General features: G+C 42.6%; 1 protein-coding gene across 1 annotated transcript; it reads right to left on the bottom strand.

Annotated features, from left to right (window-relative positions):
* Window positions 1-1,386: 1,386 nt before the first annotated feature.
* Window positions 1,387-19,294, bottom strand: IYD (iodotyrosine deiodinase). The gene is made up of 5 exons (XM_077896666.1): window positions 18,991-19,294; window positions 9,958-10,149; window positions 7,675-7,834; window positions 3,463-3,619; window positions 1,387-1,704 (listed from the first exon to the last, which is right to left on the bottom strand). Exons 1-5 carry the CDS (start codon window positions 19,169-19,171, stop codon window positions 1,522-1,524), a joined length of 873 nt encoding a protein of 290 aa, XP_077752792.1. The 5' UTR covers window positions 19,172-19,294; the 3' UTR covers window positions 1,387-1,521.
* Window positions 19,295-19,900: the final 606 nt, after the last annotated feature.

The raw sequence follows: 19,900 nt of genomic DNA, 5'->3' as shown, positions 1-19,900 counted from the left end.
CGGCCCAGGGTGTGATCCTGGGGACCCAGGGTCGAGTCCCGCGTCGGGCTCCCTGCATGGAGCCTCTTCTTCCCTCTACCTGTTTCTCTGGCTCTCTCTCTTTTTCATGAATAAATAAATAAGATCTTAAAAGAAAAGTACAAAAGGCTTTTCCTAGGCTGTGTGACTCACATGAGGACTGAAAGGAAGCAGGAGATATTTTTTTTTTCAGGAGAGATTTTTCTTGAGGAAGCTGAGAAAAAAATAGGAAGGGATAAAGAGGCATGTAGAAATTGCAAGGTGAAAAGTCATCTGAGCTATGAGTGTGCCCGTGAGTGCAACACCCCGGGAAGGGAAAGCAGGGTGATGGGCAGAAGCCAAGGTCTGGCATTCCCAACCTAACACCTCATACCCTACCTGTCCCAAATCACTTGACTGCCATCTGGAGAAAAGAGAAGTTTTTTATGGGCTGGAGTAGAAAAGAGGGGAGACGCAGTTTAGTGCTATGTATGGGAAACATTTTTTTTTAAGATTTTATTTATTTATCCATGATACACACACACACAGAGAGAGAGAGAGAGAGAGAGAGAGAGAAAGAGAGGCAGAGATAGAGGCAGAGGGAGGAGCAGGCTCCCTGGAGGGAGCCTGCTGTGGAACTCAATTCCAGGACCCTGGGATCACGACCTGAGCCAAAGGCAGACACTCAACTGCTGAGCCACCCAGGTGCCCCTGGAAAACAGTTATTAGGAAAAAGGAAACAAGCTCTGATTTGTAGTATCAGCCAATTGCAGTGGTAATTCTCCCACCAGAGGCGTTTTCTAGCCACAAACAGTTTAATAACTGACTGACAAAATTCCCAAGTACTTAACAACCCGCCTCTAGAAGCTAGTGTGAGCCAGCTCCAACACACCACTCGGTGATGCAACCAACGCTTTACACGTTCAGAGGGTTGCCAGTTGGATCCACCTACCAGAGCATGTGCTTCTTTGTTCTGTGACTGTGACATTTTAATTATTTTGATGGTTACTTATTAAAAACTGGCATGATATCCATGGGGCTTAGTAAAAGAGTATAACTCGAAAGCATATTCTGGCCGAAAAGCCACCAGAAGTCAGAGGGTGGAGGCTATTTGATGAATCTAAATTTAAATCCAAGAATGGTCACAGCTGAGTTCTCAGGGCTACATTGAATGCTCTGATGACTCTTCACTGCTTAAAAGCTTTTAAAATGTAAGAGAAAAAAATCACCAGTGATTTTTCAGAAACAATTTTTAAAACTCAAAAACCAAGGCCTGTTCTTAGGAAAAGTTTAATGCATTTCCAGAGTGGATGAGAGTACCCGTTGCCCTCTTAATATATTTGTTCACCTAATCACACTCTTGGGAGCAGGGCTTCTCAGACTCCAAGAGCCAGATGATGTGGAAAGATTTCTTGAGCGGAGTGGAACAAGACCTAACACCCATGGACAGAGCAGCCTGCAGACCCAAGAGAATCAAGAGAGGACCAAGGCCATCATCTGCCAGCATCCCTGATGGGCTTCTGCCTACACGGTCACCATGATCTGATCCAGAGGTTTCCGTATTAGGTCGGGCACCGTGGCCTCCTGGCTGGGGTACCCCACGGGGAGCAGCATCAGCAGCTTTTCGTTTGCGGGGCGACCCAGGAGCACCCTCAGACGGGGGCCACAGTTGAGAGGAGTGGTAGTGACAGTCACCAGTCCCGCATTCTACAACAGGAGGGGAGAGAACACATTGGCAGGTCAGTGGGCGAAGTCACGGCTTTTTTTGTAGTCTGGGGACATTCTGGTCCCTATTAGGACTGCTTGTCCCATCACTTCCCTGAAACTGCTACCTTGGGCAATTGTATTTTGAACCTTACATCCTCTCCTCAATCTCCCGGTCCCACATTCTTTTAACCAAACAATGAGAAGCTTCTTGAAGAAGAAAAGTACTAGTCTGATTTTTTTCATTGATGGTTCAGAAATAGGAATGGTTATTTCGTGGAAAGAAATGTGGGGAATCCAAAGATACCAAAGGAACGGCCCCCAACCCAGGGAGTTCCTATGCTTCTAAAACCAACAATGGAGGCGGAGCATCATCCCCAGCTGAAAATACCTATTCCCAATGTCAGAAGACCCAGTGGCCCAGGGATCCGTTGGGGGGGGTGGAGGGATTACTCCATCAACTTCTCCAGATAATGAGCCCCTCTAGATAATAACCACCTAATAAAAATCATGTGCAGCTTCAAGATGCTTCCCCAGCAGACTATCTCCATCCTCTCTGTTTTCCCAGCCAGAGGATCACTGCTAAACCTGAGCCAGACGGAAGTTCTGGAACTGACTTTGAGAGTCCCACAGGAGAGGCTCTTTGGTCCATCACTATTCGATCTGTGCAGATGGAAACTTCAGCAAGATTTTCCTCTTTGCTCTCACAAACAGGACCTCCCCTCAGATTTATGCCAGAGGGGACACTAGAGGGCAGCAACTCAACACTAACGCGACAAGGCTGCTCAGCGCTCAAAAATCTCTGTGAACTGGGCACCTCTTGCGTGACCCCAAGATGAATGAAGGGTGGGGCGGTGTGGTTCGACATTGCTCATCATTTCCTTTACTGCATGCTCACAGATCAGAAAGGAATTAAGACGCCACCTCCTCCAGGCCGACTTGTTGAGTAATCGAAGAGTGTATTTCATTTTTGCATAACAATGACTATATTCTACAAGGTGTTTTCAGAATACACATTTCTCTTGGAAAAGCAGGTAAGTTTTTGGAAATAATTGTCCCTCGAAAGTATGATCACTCACTCTTCCAATCTTGTTGGCTTCATTTGTTTTTCTTTTGTGTGTTTCCTGTCTCTCTCCACCCCAGGGCCAGCAGTCCCCATCCAGAATGTGCACACACTTCACAAGGCAGAGATCCCCAGCACCCCACGCCCCGGGGCCTGTCACACAGAAGGAGCTCAGAAACTATGGGTTGAGTGGATGAACTGAATCGTGTAAACGGTATACCTCAGTCCTGCTCTATTTCACACTTAACATCGCTCTAGCTACTCCGTAGCAGTTGCAATATAATGTCAACTCGACTTTCCAGGAAGAGTTCTATGATGGAGTCCTCTTCACAGCCTTTAATCATTCCATTGACGTAGACAACGTGAGCACAGCTAGGCAGTGTGGCCCCGGAAACCCTTGAAGCTTCTTGTCTTTACAGATGAAGGCAAACACCATGACCCTCTTTCCCAGCCTAAAGTGATGTCCTAAGTGAATTTCTGGAAGAATTCCAGCTTGTTGCACTATTATGCCCACCGTGTACCCAGGTTTCCCAGGTCACTTTTCACACCAGAGCCACCTTACCTAGGAATTCAACTTTAGATAAACAACTTCCAAATGTCTCCAAACTAGAAACTCAGCTGAAATTTGTGAATAAGGCCACTGTTTGGCCTTCAAGCACCACTTCTCTCTTTGGGGCAAGGTGGAGTGGGTAACAAACCTGCAGAGCAGCCAGGAGGATGCCGCAAGCAATGGAAACACTGATTTCATTGTAGTAGTGGACCTTTCTTTTACCATTTGCAGCAAAACCATGTACTTGTTTGAAAATCAGAATCAAAACAGGAGCTGTGTCCAAGTACTCCTTAATCCAGTTGGTTCTGAAGGGGACAAAAGATAATCCAGAGACAATTTGCTCTTAATGATTTTTTTTTTTTTTTTACAAACTTAGCTTATTTACATCTAAAATAAAAGCATTTTCTGGGGACATCTGGGTGGTACAGTCAGTTGAGTATCAACTCTTGGTTTCGGGTCAGGTCATGATCTCGGGGTCCTGGGATCAAGCCCCATGCTCAGCAGGGAGTCTGCTTGAGGATTTCTCTCCCTCTCCCCCTATCCCTCCCTCTCTTGCTCTCTTTCTCTAAAATAAATTAATCTTTAAAAAATATAAAATAAGAGCATTTTCTTGTCTTTCATATTTCAATTGAAAAAAGCAAGATTTTTATTTGTTTGTGTTTTACTCATATTTTTCTGTCCAGGCTCATTCAATCCTATGAACATGTGTTAATAAGGGTGTAGTATGGCAAGGCACATGAAATGCTGAAAGATACAAAGATGGATCCTATAACCCAACAGGAAATATGTGAAATTTGGCAAACTGAAACCCGGTAAGTGGAATTAAAGAAATATAAGTCCAGTCATTAGGAGCCCTCCAAATGAAGTGTTGATAATTTTTGAATAAGCAGATTAGAAGAACATTTCCAAGTTTCCCTTGAGGTGGGGCACTGAAGACAGGATGAAAAGTGGGCACTGGGGAGGGCATCCTTCGAGCCAATGAGTAAAGGTCAATTTGGGACAGAGGATGATTGGCAGACCAGGGAGTTTTCAGAAGCTGGTAGACTGGAGGGCGGGGTGCATGGTGGAGCACAGGTGGCCCAGCAGGTTACATACAGACTGTACAGTTTCCTGGACTTCATTTGGTAGATAAAGGAAAGTGACCATAAGCTCTGAGCAGAAGCATTACATAATCAGCTCTGTTCCTGAAAAAGGCAGACTGGTGTGGGCAAGGGACCAGGAGAATTTGGGGGAGGTATAGAGGCTGGAACTGACAGGTCTAGTACAGGAACAAAGGAAAAGAAAAAGATGATGGCGAGGCTTAACCAAAATCACAGGTGCAGAGATGGTAATGCTGTCAGTCCGGTTGTGGAGAAAAGAAGGAGAACTTTCTGGGAGTGGGAGATAATTCGTGTGAGGTGTAAATATTAAGTTTAAATTTTTGCTTTCCATCTCAGGAGTGTATATCTTTCCCGATTCCATTACATTTGGCAAAAGCTTTATTCCAGCACAGATATTCAAAGTAGGACTCGTGCAATGTTATATATTAGAATTTTTCTTAGGATATGGATACATTAGGTAATTAATTAACAAGAGATGATTTCATTTTAAGCCTAGTTATGCTTCCCTGTTTTTTTTTTAAAGATTTTATTTATTCATTGATGAGTAGACAGAGAGAGAGGGAGACAGAGGCAGAGGGAGAGGCAGGCTCCCCACGGAGCATGGAGACTGAGGTGGGACTCAGTCCCAGGATGCTGGGATCACAACCTGAGCTGAAAGCAGGGGCTCAACTGACTGAGCCACCCAAGCATCCCTGCTTCATTGTTTTAAAACACATTAAACTCACTTGTGCAGTTTTCCATGGTTCTTCTTACACTCTTATCTGCTACAGGTTACATTTCCAAAGTTACCCTACCATGCTTCAAGAAGCTTAGTCCCATTGGGCTATTACCAATCCTTTGCTCCTTACAAACAGGGAGAATGTTCATCATTTACCCAGAAGATAAACTCTGGACCTGATAGGTTTTGCCGTGTTGGGCCACCTACTGAATTTCCTGCGACTCAGTTCCCACATGTATAAAAGGCACTATGATATATTCACCTCATACAGTTATCATGAGACGGAGATAAGTAAAAAATATAAAGTGCTTAGAAAAGTACCCAACCTAGCACATACTACTGTGTGTGTGTTAGTATTATTACTACTATTATTATTTCACAGTGAATAATTTTTTAAAAATCTTTTAATACAAAATGAAGATTAAGCAATATACCTTGGTTCAAAGGCAGATTAGTAAGTAATTTTTAATGATTTTTGTACTTCTTTTTTTTTCTAGACATACATTGGTATCTAATGTTTCTGGTTTGTTCAATTTTACAAGAATTTATTATGACATCACATTAAAGCTAATCAAAATACAGCAACAAGACCTATGAAGAAAAGGACAGATAGCACCTTCTGCCTGGGGTGGAGGGCTTACACCAGCAAACAGAAAAATATAAAGTTTGACAGGCGGGTTGGACCTAGGTTGTATATTGGGTCTTTAATGACAGCTACTGGTTTCAGAATTGACTCAAATAGAATGTCAGGACATATGTTCATTTGCAGTTCAACAAACATGTATTCAATTACCTACTATGCATCAGCACTATGCTAGATGGTATAGTTTAAGACATTTTAAATCTGGACCCCTAGAGTTCTTATGTATATATGTATGTGTACATATTGCCTGCAGAGAAAGTCTATCAGCTTCCTAAAAAATGGCCTATAAAATAAGAAGAAAAGTAAACTAATAACTAAAATGCTATGTGATAGAATGGCCGTTTTCTTTTTTAAAAAAGATTTTATTTATTTATTCATGAGAGACAGAGAGAGAGGCAGAGACATAGGCAGAGGGAGAAGCAGGCTCCCTTTGGGAAGCCTGATGTGGGATTTGATCCCAGGACCCTGAGATCACACCCTGAGCCAAAGGCAGATGCTCAACCACTGAGCCACTCAAGTGTCCCCAAATGGCTATTTTCAATGCACAGAAGGTGTATATTAAGTGTTTTGAGCACAGAGATGAGAGAGTGACTAATTTTGCCTTTGTTGGGGACTAATTTTGCCTTTGTTGGGGAAATTTTGCAAGGGCCCAGCAGCATTTTGTAGGCACTGTGCATGCATAGGGCAGGACATCTCTCTAACTTAACTTTTACCCATCCCATTTTTCCCCATGAATATGCATAAGATTTTTATGTTTATTATTAATATCCTGCACTAGTTCCAGAGCATGAAAATAAGTTACAACTCCATGAGGCATCAATTTAATAGAATTTAAATATCTTATGAAAAAATATGTCCTCTGGAGCCAAATAAATGAAACAGGAGCAGAGCCAAGACATCCTCTTCCTATCACCCAGCCCTTACTGCTGAAAAAGAGGCCTCCCCTTCTCCCCAGGACTGCAATCTCATGGCCCTTTCTAGTATCACAGCCTCGTGTCACACTGGGATATCAGATAACACTCCAGAACTGGCCACTAACAGCCCATAGCTGAGATTCAGCAGCATGAGTGCCTCAGCATTTCCACTTCCAAGGATAGAGCAAGCTTCTCAGAAGTAAGAACCATCATCACTGGCCACCGTCCCTCCTCCCACTCAGCCTCAGAGCACATGGGAGACAAAGGAAATGGCCTTTTGGGGGGAGGCCAGTGTTTGTAAAGAGCTCTCGCTCGGTAAATGACGCCAATGAGGAGGATGAGTCTACACAACTGAATGGTGACTATTTTATTGACAGAGGTGACTGAACAGTTATGGAACGCGTCTGAGATATTACGAAGGCTGACTGCCCCTCAGTGGGGGAAAGAGGACTCCACAAATCACTCTTAGTTGCAGCTACTAGAAAAACTGAAAACTCGCTGGACCTACCCTAGTGCACCAAGGCACTGCATTAAATCTAATTACAGTGAGTTTCACCCCACTTCCCTCCAGAAGATAAGGAAGCCCACACGGTTACTAATGCCTAATAAATATTACATATGTACTAAATTTTTACTCTTACTATGTACTAAAACTAAAGCCTACTTAGTAAGATCACTTGGAAGATGTTATCACTTTAGCAAATGTAATCTACTTCAGTCAAGGTCCTGAGAAGTATTTTATGATCTTACATTCCAGATGGGAGAAAAGTGAAGTCCTCAAAGTTTTATTTACTATTACTTGGGTCAAAGCCTACTTATTTACCAGAGATGCATATGGCATTTACTACGTGTCATCACTGCTCTACATGCTTGCAAACATGCTTACAAATGTCATTTTCATAATGAAGCAAATCCTAGACATTCCCATTTTACAGATGAGAAAATCAAGGCACAAGAGGTTAATAAGTCCATTAACATTTTGTACCTCAGCTTCTTCAGGTCTGTAACCCACTGGCGTCCCATCCTTTTCAAATAGTTTATTTCCTCCTCCTCCTCAATGATCTCTCGAATCTTGTGCTTCACATCCAGGTCTTTCACAATCACAAAGGTCCAGGGCTCCGTGTGGGCCCCACTTGGGGCGGTCCCTACCATCCATTAAATTAAAATCAGAAATTAAAACACAGGAAAATGTCAGAATGCTCATTAAGAATAAATATAGTAAGTCATAGTTGCTCAAAATGAAGTTCGATCACCTAGGGAACAAAGTGCTTGGCTGCAGACACTGCTATGTTGCTGCCACTCTGTTTCATTCTGTATCATTTAGGGGATGCAAACCAGCTAAACCGAGGTCAAGACTAGTGGTTCTAGGGTTATGGGAATTTACCATCACTCTCTATGTGGGGGAAACATTCCTAAATAACCGTACCATGACCACTAAGGAAACCCAGAAGGGAAGTTCTGACAGCCCAAATTCTCCAAAATGTTATTTGTTTTGATATTTTTTAAAAAAGGAAAAAGTCATGAAGCTTCTTGAAAATGATAAAAAATGTAAATGGTAAACTGGCTTTTAAAACACTTATGAAATGAGGCACCTGGCTGGCTCAGTCCATTAAGCATCTGACTCTTGATTTCAGCTCAGGTCATGATCTCAGGGTAGTGAGATCGAGTCCCACGACCAGCTCCATGCTAAGCTTGAGATTCTCTCTCTCCCTCTGTTCCTCTCCCCGCTCACTCTCTCTCTCTCTCTCAAAACAAAAACAAAACTCACCTTTAAAATAATTAATTAATTAATTAAATCTCTCATGAAAGGTAGCTTAACTGTAACTTGTTTGGTAGCTATATCAGAACGGTGAGTGTGGCACTGTGAGGTTTGTGGTCCTGCTGGGGACACATGAGATCTCTTGGCCCTGGTGCTCAGTACACATAAGTCTGTCTTCAGCTCTCATGGGCTATGGGAACCCTCAACCCACACTTGGATCGGTTTCAGTATTCTGGGACAAAGCTTCCTAGTGTATCCCGGTGCCTGAGGAGCTTGAATTCTCTTTCATATTCCAACTGGGGCCAGCTTCTGATGTGGGTATAATTCTGCTGTCCTAGAGATGGCCTGCTGTTCCTAATGAGAACCACAGTCCTACCCACAGGTAGGATATTTCAGAAGCAACTATTCCTATCTCCCTAGTGAATAATTTGATAATATAAACTCTATACCAAGGGGGTCAGGACTGCCTGCTTCATGGGGCTCTTGTTTACCTCCCACTGCTCCCTATGGTTGAGAGAGCACGATTGGATTGTGAAATGCAAGTCAAAAGCTAAACATAAAGCCCAAATTTCTGAAAAGAGTGATTCCAGTTCCCTTTGTATCCATGTTATTTGTTCACTAAATATTTGTGTCATTACACATTGGAAATCAAGTGTTCCCTAATGTTTTTCATTATGGCAAATTTATCTGCACAATATATGTATACACACACATATATAGACACATATATACACAGAGGGAACTTAGTGACTGCTATTGGTAGATACACAACTAGCCAGTGCATTTGCACTCTTAACTGAAATGAAATGCTTTATTGTTGCTTCCTTTCAACTTGAGCAATGGATTCACAATGGCCATTTGATAATTTTTGCGAATGAACTTAAATGTGATTTATATAGGAATAATACTCCAATGCTCCAATAATACTCAAATAGAGGGATTTCTCTTACATCTCCTCCCCCTTTTTCCATAACTCTTTTATTTTCCTCTGTGGAGCTATCAATTTGTGTTGAAGATGGGTTTGCCTTGCTGTGGTTTACTTTGCAAATTCATATAGGTAAATGCCACTAGTTTACCTATACCTAGTTAATGGTACTAAAGCATCATGGTATGCAATATAAAAAATTTGGTTCCAAAAAGAGAAATGCATAAATATGAGTGTGTGTGTATGTGTGTACATGTGTTTCAAAAGGAGGAGAAAGTAAAGGGATGTTTCTCTTCCAGTGTATAATAGTATGCTCAGGAATTTTTATTTTTAATAAAAGATCATAATATTAAACAATTTCAGAAGTTTTAAACTGTTGTCACAACTGCTCCCAGGAAGTTTGTAATAGTCACTAGTTTGTAGAAAGTGGACATCATTAGGCTTCTGGCAGCCAGTTAACACCTGGGTAAGACTTTATAGATAATTGTATCACTCTGGGCTTTCTTCACTAAGTTTAAACTTTATTGCTCCTATGTTGTCACTTGCAGCTGACATTCTTAAAGACACAATGTGCAATTACAGACCTGCTGATTTGATGACATTATCAATGACTTCCATGGGGATTTGTTCATTACTTATGAATCTGACAGATCGTCTTTTATTGAGAAGTTCGTAAAATTCCTGGGATCTCTTAATCATTTCCTTCTCAGGATACCGGGTGTGGGAGAATGGAATATGTTCAACATTTTCCTCTGACTCTTGCCAGTCATCAACATCTGCAAATAAGAACAAGAAAGGCAGCAAATTAAATGATCTCTCTTGGTCATGAAGGGGAGCAGGGGATGCTGCACCAAAATATGCCTTTTTCGCATAAGGATAACATTGAGCTGATAATTTTTAAGAAACAACAGATGCAAGAGAAATTCTGAAAACCAGAGTAAAAGTTACCTTTTTGTAAGGGACATTTACCTTTACAAAGAATACTTCCATTCATAAACCTTCTCTGTACCATGAAGAAAAGGATGATTCTCACAAGAAATTCTTACCAGTGGAGAAAATGGACTTACATCTGCACAACAACCTTACCCTTGTTTAAAATACTGTGCTCTTCTTGATAACTTCCCATAACCGGGCCCTCCTCCCCCAGCATCTTTCTTTTGTTGTTAGTTGAAGATGGTATTTAAGGTGGTGGCTTGGGCTATTTCAGGGACTTACTCAATTTTCCTGGGTCTGTTCCATGTATACAGGAGGTATGCATACTATTAAACTCCTATTTGTTTTTCTCTTAATTTGTCTTTTATTGGGGTGGGGGCAGGGTCTCATCAAGAACCTAGAAGGGTAGAGGGAAAAATATTTTTCCTCCCCTACAGTCACAAGGTGGCCAATGGGGAGAAGGAAATAAAGTTCTCAAAAATGTTTGCAAGTTTATAATTTCAAAAGCATCAAGAAAAAATGAAAAGAATGGGTCTATAGAATCCTGAATTCTGATCTTGACTATTGACTACCCAAATTCCACACTGGTTATAAATCAAGAAAAAGAAAATTTTACCTACACAAAGGTGAAGAATGAAAATTTCTATTAATGGTGAACTGGTATACTTGAAACAATATCTTGTTAGCTGAAAATCATTAAATCATGAAATAAAGTATTTTTAAAGTCTTTTAAAATATTAGTGAACTGCTGGCAACATAGTAAGAAATTCCTAGGCTAAAAAGGGGAATATGAACCTGCAGAGGCAAGTAAGCACAGAAGTCACATTTCCCTGATAGTATTTGACAATCTCTACATATTTGAATTTTTATTTTTATATATTCAAAGATTGTAGGAGACAGGAATCAAAACCTAGACCCACACACAATGGGAAGGCTAATAAGCTGGGACCCCAAGGGTACAGACTTAAAGAAAGCATGGATCATAAATATATCATCCCTCAATGGTTTATATCCTTTGGTGGGTCCTGCCTTGAATGTGGCATTTAATGGTCCTGCCTAATACCTCTGGAAAATACCTCCATGGCCTAGCAGAAGCAAATGCCAATATACAAATAATTTTAAGTACAATTACTAGCAACCCACCAAACACAATCAAGCATAAAGAGAAAACATATTGAGCAAGAAACAAAAGAAATGATATTTAAAAACATCTCCAAATATTAGAATTATACAATTCAAAAGATAAAACAACTATGATTACTATGTTTAGAGGGGAAAAATACAAACATATCTGTAGGAAAAGATAAAAGGTGACATAGAAAATATGAAAAAATAAACTTCTAGAACTGAAAAGTAAAGTGATAGAATTAAGAACTCAATGGATGGATTTAAAGCAGGATATATATACCTAAAGAAAAAATCAGTGAACTGGAAGATAACTTCCAGTTATCTGGAGAAAATATCTGGAATGGAGCAAGGAGAAACCAACAGATAGAAAACATAAAAAGCAAAGCAGGGTGAGGTATATATTAGAGGGAGACAACCGTTGAGAGGAAGAAGGAAGAACCTTTGAAAACTCACTGCAATAGCCAGGGTGGGATAATGTGCAAAAAAAAGAACGACAAATTCTTGGAGTATCTTGGAGATACAAATCATGAGACCTGCTAAAGTGTGTAGCTTGGAATGGTGGGAGAGAGGGACTAAGAATGAAGCCCAGGTGGTGGGCTTTAGCATCTGGGGAGACAGTGGGACTGTCTACTGAGATAGAGGATAAGTGATGAACCATCTGAGGGAAGAAGAGGTAAGAATCAGCAGTCCATCACATTTGAGAGGCTGTGAGCTGTTCAAGCAGAGATGTCTAGTGTGAAGTAAAAGTCTGAGTCCAGAAGGTGTGATGTCACTTTGGGCACCCTCACATAAAGATGAGAATGACAACAGGAACAGAAGAAAAAGAACAAGAGGATCCAGTGCCTGGCCCTGACGATCTCGAACATTCCAGGTGGAATCCAGGTAAAGGATTAGGTTTCTCCTGCACTTGCATACACATATTTCACTCTGAGTCTCTGAAGATTGACCAGGGAAGGGCAAGGCAAGAAGGAATGACTTCAAAGACACTGAAAACCTCAATGACAATACCATGTCAGTAAGTATCATGGTTTGCTCATTGCTGTTAGTGACAAAATTCCTTATACATTTTACTAGCCAGGGCAGCTTGGACCCAAACTATACACATTTCATGAGAAGGCCCAGTTACTTAGTTAAAAGGAAGTGGGTGTGATCGGGGAGTGGCAGCAAACACCTATCAGCTTTCTAGCAATGAATTCTGAACCGAACCCAGGTGTCAGTGTCAACCCTGAACTTATCAAATGTGTCAACAGAGACTTTCAACACCAGCATTACCTTCTATATCATTTGTTATGAAGTCTCACGGTCTCTGTCCTTAGTAAGTGGTAAATGAGCAAATGCATGAAATGCCTCATTAACTCTTTGAAGGGTAAGTTACCAACTCTTAATACCCATTCAGCATGTGTATAAACTTAAAGGCAGCCTAGGTGCATGGCGTGGCAGTTTCTGTAGCTTCAAAAATCCAAGGTAGGGGATGCCTGGGTGGCTCAGCGGTTGAGCGTCTGCCTTTTGGTTCAGGATGTGATCCTGGAGTCCTGGGATTGAGTCCCACATCAGGCTCCCCACAGGGACCCTGCTTCTCTCTCTGCCTGTGTCTCTCTCTCTCTGTCTCTCAAAAATAAATAAATTAAATAAATAAATAAATAAATAAATAAATAAACAAATAAATAAATAAATAAAATCTTTAAAGTCCAAGGTAAGCATTCCCACTGTAGCAGAATGAAGCAGCTGCTGCCTGAACGTTGTCAGCAAGCAGGGCAGAGGAATGGCCTAAGCAGTGCTGGGTTGGAGTGTCCTGAAAGGCTTGCTCCTGGTGCTTCTCCCAGGGCAGATGGTCTGCATCTAGCCTGGTAAAGGGGGCAGGCGAGCCAGGTTAGGAGAGAAAGCACCCAGGGAATGGCAGGGCAGTGAACTGATACCAAAGGTACTACTTTTCTCCTTCCCCTTGACCTCTTAACTGCTCCAAGAAGAAAGAGAACAGCCTCTGTAACTCGAGTCATTCTGTTTCCATGCTAGACCAGCCAAGCCACTCTGGGGAATTCCTTCAAGCATAAAACCCATCTATTTCAAAACAAATGCTTGCTATTATGGTCTACTTTTTTGCTTTAAATCTGTGTTGCCACACTTGGGGTTTGCTGTTGACACCAGGAACAACTCCTCTTTTATCATTGCTTTAATGCCAAGGAACCCTTAACTGCACCATAATTAGGTTTGACAGCCAAGAAGTTTTAGGCCACGTGTATTCTCTAATGTTTAACACAAAGGTGGGTTTTGGGGCTGCATCTCTGTGTAAGTGGCTTTTATGTTTCTGCACTTCCACTTCCAAACCTTTGCAAATGAGCCAAATATTTTCTAGCTATGAAGCTTAAAGGCTAATTTGTGTCATGTCATCCTTGTTCCCTCCTCAGAATTTTGGGAAACATTGAGGAGCAATATTAAAGCTGAGGGTGATGCAGCTCATGCAGGAGACAGATTCTGAAGGTGGAGACTGAGCAAGGTCACAGCTCAACCCCTGCTCTGAGAACACTTCCTTCCCAACTGCCTCAGCACTCATTCTGTTCCCACATGGGCCTGTCAGTCATTCAATTCCCTGCAGTATATTTCACTAGCAGCTCCTGAGGTGTGTGGGAACTGGGGAGTCTGGGGGTGTTCAGATGGAAAGTTTCTGGATAGAGCAATGCTATTGTAGGGGTTTGGGGCAGGCTGCCCCAAAAGGTGCCACAATGGCATATTGATTATTTGGAATTGAAGCTACTTGGAAAATAGCTGGTACAAGAAGGACACTCTGACCCTCCTCTGTCCCCCTGAAAGCAGAAAATAAATCTCTCATGAAAATAGAGAGAGATCCTTATCACCAGAGACAGGGACTTTAGAGCCAAGAAAGCTGTATAAACAAACCTGTTACTTTCCACTTGTCTACTACCTCAGCCTAAATTTTGTTTAGACTTCCTTCCTAATTGAAGGAATTCCTTCCTCAAACATTTGTTTTCTTTGTCCTGTCACTTCCTCTCAAATTTATTGTCTGTCTAAAATGTATAAAATCTGCCTGCCTTGGTCATTTCTTTGGGTCTCAATTTTATTATTGGGCCTCCGTGCATATGTGATTATTGTGGGGTTTTTTTCCTCCTATTAATTTGCCTCATGTCAACTTAATTCTAAGACCAATTTGAAGAACTTTGAAGGGTAAAGAGAAATTTTTCCTCCCCAGTACTATCCTAAATGAATTTGACAGAACTTGTTTCTGAGCCCCATCATCTCTTGCGGTATCCCCAGTGCCTCCCACCAGTGTTGATCCTCACTCTCCCCTAGGACCCATCCAGACTTGATCTCAAAGACAACGTCTCCATGCAGGTCCTTTCCCTTTGACAATTTCTCTCGTCTGAATTTACCTGTCCTTTGCCCTAAAGTCTTAAGGTCTTATAAGAGTCTTGGTAAACCAACCATTTAGAATTAACGATGTAAAAGTATTAATGGCTGTGTGTGTGTGTGTGTGTGTCAAAGGTTAATGAAATGAAAAGACAAAACTAAATTTATTGCTTCCTATGGCAAAGGAGAGTCTCTGTGAACACAGTAGAATGCTGACCTTTTATAGTGTTGTTGGCAGTGGTGTGCTACTAAACCAGCCCTAGGAGGACTTTGGGGAACCTGATTCATAGTGCTAGCCAATTTCCATTATGGAAATACTCTAATCATGTCCTGATTTCAAGCTGATGATTCCAAAATGGCCCCCCAAATTCCTGAATATTTAACAACTGGTCTTGTTCCTCCCGTTGGCTAGCTCTAGCACACCACTTGGTTGAAAAGCTTGGCATTCAGGGATTGGTGGACTCCCAGGAATGTAACAGGATTAATATAATCTGAGGGGGGCGACTGGGGGGAGTGTTACTTGTTTGAAACTGTTGTTGATTGATTGGCCCTTAGAGGGGCTGGTACTGAAGTGATTTCATCCCTGATTGGTTGGTTTTCAGAACAAGAAGAGGCCACTGATTGGTCAATTTGCTAAACTTTCACTGATGTGAGTTGTCATTGATCTATTGAATAGGTTTGAAACTGGCTCTGACAGCTGCTTATTACCTCAGGCACATAAAAAACCGTCCTTTCCCAAGTCTGTGGGAACATTTGAATTCTCAGGGGTTACCCACACTACCCACACTAGATTATTTTAACACAGGCCTCTTTTTTTTTTTAATGGCAAACTACAAACTTTAAGGATGTTTATTACCTCAAAATATATATACAAATATATCATATATATATGCACACAGGGATGTATTAATTTGTGTATGAAATTTATAAAATCATATACATACACATACATTCATACTTATATACATATATCTACCCTTACCACTGAACTCACTTGTCTAACACATGCTTTTCCCTTGCTTCTGTCCTCCACTTCCTTTCCTGCCTTTCATTGTTATGATTGAGTTTTCCCCATTTTATCTTTCACTTGGAAGTTACACAGTGTATTAGGTTGAACCATATGAAATTGCTAACACAAGCCTTTCTTAGTAGTGATTGGACCATCTGGAACAACCAAAATTTCAATTAGGACAATAGGTTTTGAATGGTCCATAAGACTAAGTGAAGACAAATTCCCACCAACATTAAAACACATCCTGATGAGATGTGTTCCCTATATCTTCTCTTATTTCCATTTCTATGCACTTCATTGAATCAGGCCTGACTAGACTATGTTTATGCAGGATTTTTAGCTTGTTTTAGGGACACAATCTGAGGCTTTCTCTTTGTCATCTCTCCTCCTTAGACCTCTCCTACAGTTAAACAAGAAACTGAAAAAAAAAATATATATATATATAAAAGAAACTGAAAGTAATAGCAGAACACATGTTTGACAATTGCCAAAGGAAGTCTGTCCTGAGGCCTAGTAAACAGAGCCACTCTGCACCCCTCCCAAGCTTCCCATACACATGCTGAATCAGATCTATGAACCCAGAGTGGGAATTCTTTGTGAGCCAAAGCTGGAGGAGGTTGCATTGGTACCCATTATTTTCCTTAACACACACTAGAATGGCTTATAATACTTATTGTTTTGTCTCTTAAAATTAATTTTCAGCATGGTTTGAATCTGGTATCCATTTGCTGTCATCAAAAGCAACTCCATGTTTCTTCAGTAATGGAATCATTTCTCTTATGTCCCACTCAGTCCTCTATAAGCCTGCAGTACCAGCAGTGAATCCTCTCTTAGACTGTGTCCACCCTTCCAGGGGTCAGGAGCAGGGAACTGGGTGGCAGAGAAGCCTGGGTTTAAATGTTGCTTCTCACCGATCACCTATGAGACCTCAGCAGGTACCACTTAAGCGAACAACAAAAATTCCAGCGAGAAACTGAACTCTACATTCAGAGCAGAGGTGCCCATGGGTGCTGAGGAGGCCACTAAATGTTCAAGTTATTCTTCTGTGTGAGGACTAGAGAATAAGAGGCAGAGGATTTTGCAAAAATGAATAAGTAGGCAGAGGACAGAACCAGATGGAGCCATATAGCTTTGTTATGTGTTCCCAACCTTTAGGCCCAGCCCCAGGTCCCTGGTTCCCCACCAACCTCACCAATCCCTCTTGTATCCCCCAAACTACCTCTGATCTCTCAGGAAATTTGAGAGCCTGCTGGTGGTCTCCTGCCCACTCTGTTCTAGCTTATTCTCCTATTAGAAAGGCAACCTAGCAACTGGCTGTGTGCCTGGACTACAGAGCAGACAGCCTGGGTCCTGGCTCTACCACTATCTGCTTGAGCAGGTAACTTAGCATAGTTTAGCCCCAATTTCCTTATCTGTAATATGGGAAAATAATAGTGGCTGCCTTGCTGTATTGACGTAAAGACTGAGTGGTTTACTATACATAACGTGTGATGCTGAGTAGACACAGCCCGTGTTCCATAGGAGCCTACTGTTGTCATTATCCTGGAGCTCCTTCCCCAGATGGTCTTCTCCGTGGTCCCTTTTTCACACCACAGGCCCTCTTACCTGCAGGTGCCCCAGATTCCCCTCAGCAACATCCCCTTAGGGGATTCATCAGTTTTCCAAGTTTCAAGTATCACCCTGGGCTGATGACTGTCCAATCAGTATCTATGGATCTCTCACCTGGACCACCTTTCGCTCTCTGCTTAGATGTGTCATCTTCTCAAATCCAGCACGTCTTTGTGTATGTTCAACCTCTTTTCTATGAATCCTCTCCCCTCCCCCATTTATGATAGCGTTGTTGTGCCTCCTCCAGCCTCCAGCTCTCATCCTCTCCTCCTCCCTCTATCCAGTTTATTACCAAACCCTGTTGTTCTTCCTTTAACTTTGCCCTGACTCATTCCTTCCCCTGCATTTCCACTGCCACTGTCGTCCGGGCCATCCTTACCAGGGCAGACCATCACAACTGCTTCATAATGGATGTCCCTTTGTTCAGGAAAAGTGCTTCTCAACCGGGCACTTTGCAGAACTGACATTTGGGTGGGATGTCCTTCAGTGAAAGAAGGAGAGGCAGGCCTGCTAAGAGCTGCCTTGCTTGAATCCTGTGCAGTACCTTCAGCATTGCTGGCTCCCAGCACAGAGTGCCAGGTGAACCCCCGCCCCATATCCTGAGATTAGGGCAACTCTGAACACACATACGTGCACACAGGCATATCAGCACACTCACATGCATGTCCAGGTGGTCTTTTCGGAGGGCAGGAGCATCACTAGTCCAGCTGAGAATCACTGAGCCTCTTCTAAAATTGAATCCATCCCACCAACCCACCTCAGATGAATCTCAAACACCGATCACTCAAGCCTCCTCCAGAACCTCTCCTTGCTTGCCTGCTCCTTACCACCTCTTCATCCTCGGGTCAGCCACGACCGGGCCCATGCTCACCATCCCATTTCACATCCACCCTTCCCCCACCAGCGAGATCCCATCTTCTCAGCAACTTTCCCAGGAGTTCTGTCCCTGCTTTTATGCTCTTTCTGCTCCTTTTAGCTGAGATGCGTCCTAACCATGACCATTCCCGTCCTATTAACCGGCCAGGCCTGACTTGTCCTTTCTCTGCTGCCCCGCCACACCCCTGTGCCTCCCGGAAGCCCCTGATGATCAGTTTGGCTCTTCATTATGTTGCTTGTTTATTGGCTTGTCCTCTAAGTTGGACACCCAGCTTTGAGGACACAGCTGACGGGCCTCTCACCCACAGGAAGGGTAGAGAGCCCCTAGACCGATGCCAACTTTTACATTTCTAAGTGCTTGATCCAACCTCACCACCTCCCCCGTGACCACCATGAGCCTGTGATGTGCCCCTTCGGAAAGATTTAACAGCCAGAACAGGGTCAAGGAGAATGGCAATCTCGCCACAGCTGTTTACTGACTCTTTATCCAGAAATCAATCGGAGTGGTGCCAGCAGGTGCCAAGCCGACCACCTGAGAGAAATGATCTGTCTCTGTCACATGCTAATCCGCACAGCAGAGGGGGCTGCTGAAACAGACCTGCACGTGTTTCCTGCCCTCCCTAAGCCCTGTCACCCCCTGGCACCCATCAGAACAATGCAGAAGGTGGCAGCTATGCAGCTTTGCCCGTGTCCTTACCTTCTTCTACTTGCTGGAGGTCAGTACTGTCCTTTAGGTCCTCATCCACCCAGGGACGAGTCTGGGCCCTGGCTCTGGTCTCCCCCTTCCTCCCCTCCATGCTTCTTCCATCAGCATTTTTAAAGATCCATGCAATCAAAATGCAGACGACTGCTACCAAGACTGGAGTCAGGAAAAACATGGTCTGAGACCGACTCTAAACGGTGCACACTCTTCCCACACGGAATTTAAACAAACAGAGCCAGGAACGAGGAACGGTGGGGGCTGGGGTGAAGGAAGAGAGAGGTGTGCTGCCGGGGGAGGTGAACTCTCTGACTCAGGACTTTGCAAAGGAGCAAAGATCATGGCATGTGCATTCAGGGTGTGTTGGGGGGTTGGTAATGCACAAGTACATTCATTTTTTAAAATTGCGCTCAATCAGTATATTCTTAGACAATAACTGCCAGGATCTGAGTAAACACTTTAAGGCACCAGACCTTACTAACAGTGGTTGAAGGGGTTTGATCTTCCTGTTTTTCTCCCAGAGCAAGGTGCCTTCAACTTGCCTGAAGCTAGGAATCACCTGGGGAACTTGTTTTTAAAAGAGATTTTTAGGCACCAACTCAGACCTAGTGAAAGAAAATGTCCAGGAAAAAGGACTGGTGATCTGCATTTTAAAAACAGCATATTTGTAAAACAAATTCAAGAGGTTTTGAATATTTTTTTTTAAATGAAGCCTGAGACAACAGATAGAGCAAAGACATTTTTGTGTTTTGCCTTAGAGAAATGCTTTTTGATCCAGGAAAAGTGATCCACAATCATTAAAAATGATGGTTTGGTTCATTATATGACTTAGGTAGGGTTTGTTTGTTTGTTTTTGTTTTTTAAGCAACTGTCAGCATTTGTTTAGCAAATGTTGATTTGGGTCTGT

The sequence above is a fragment of the Canis aureus genome, chromosome 1, assembly GCF_053574225.1.
Source record: "Canis aureus isolate CA01 chromosome 1, VMU_Caureus_v.1.0, whole genome shotgun sequence".
NCBI classification, from domain to species: Eukaryota; Metazoa; Chordata; class Mammalia; order Carnivora; family Canidae; genus Canis; species Canis aureus.
The sequence above is the reverse complement of the archived record's forward strand: the minus strand, read 5'-3'. Positions and strand labels throughout refer to the sequence as shown.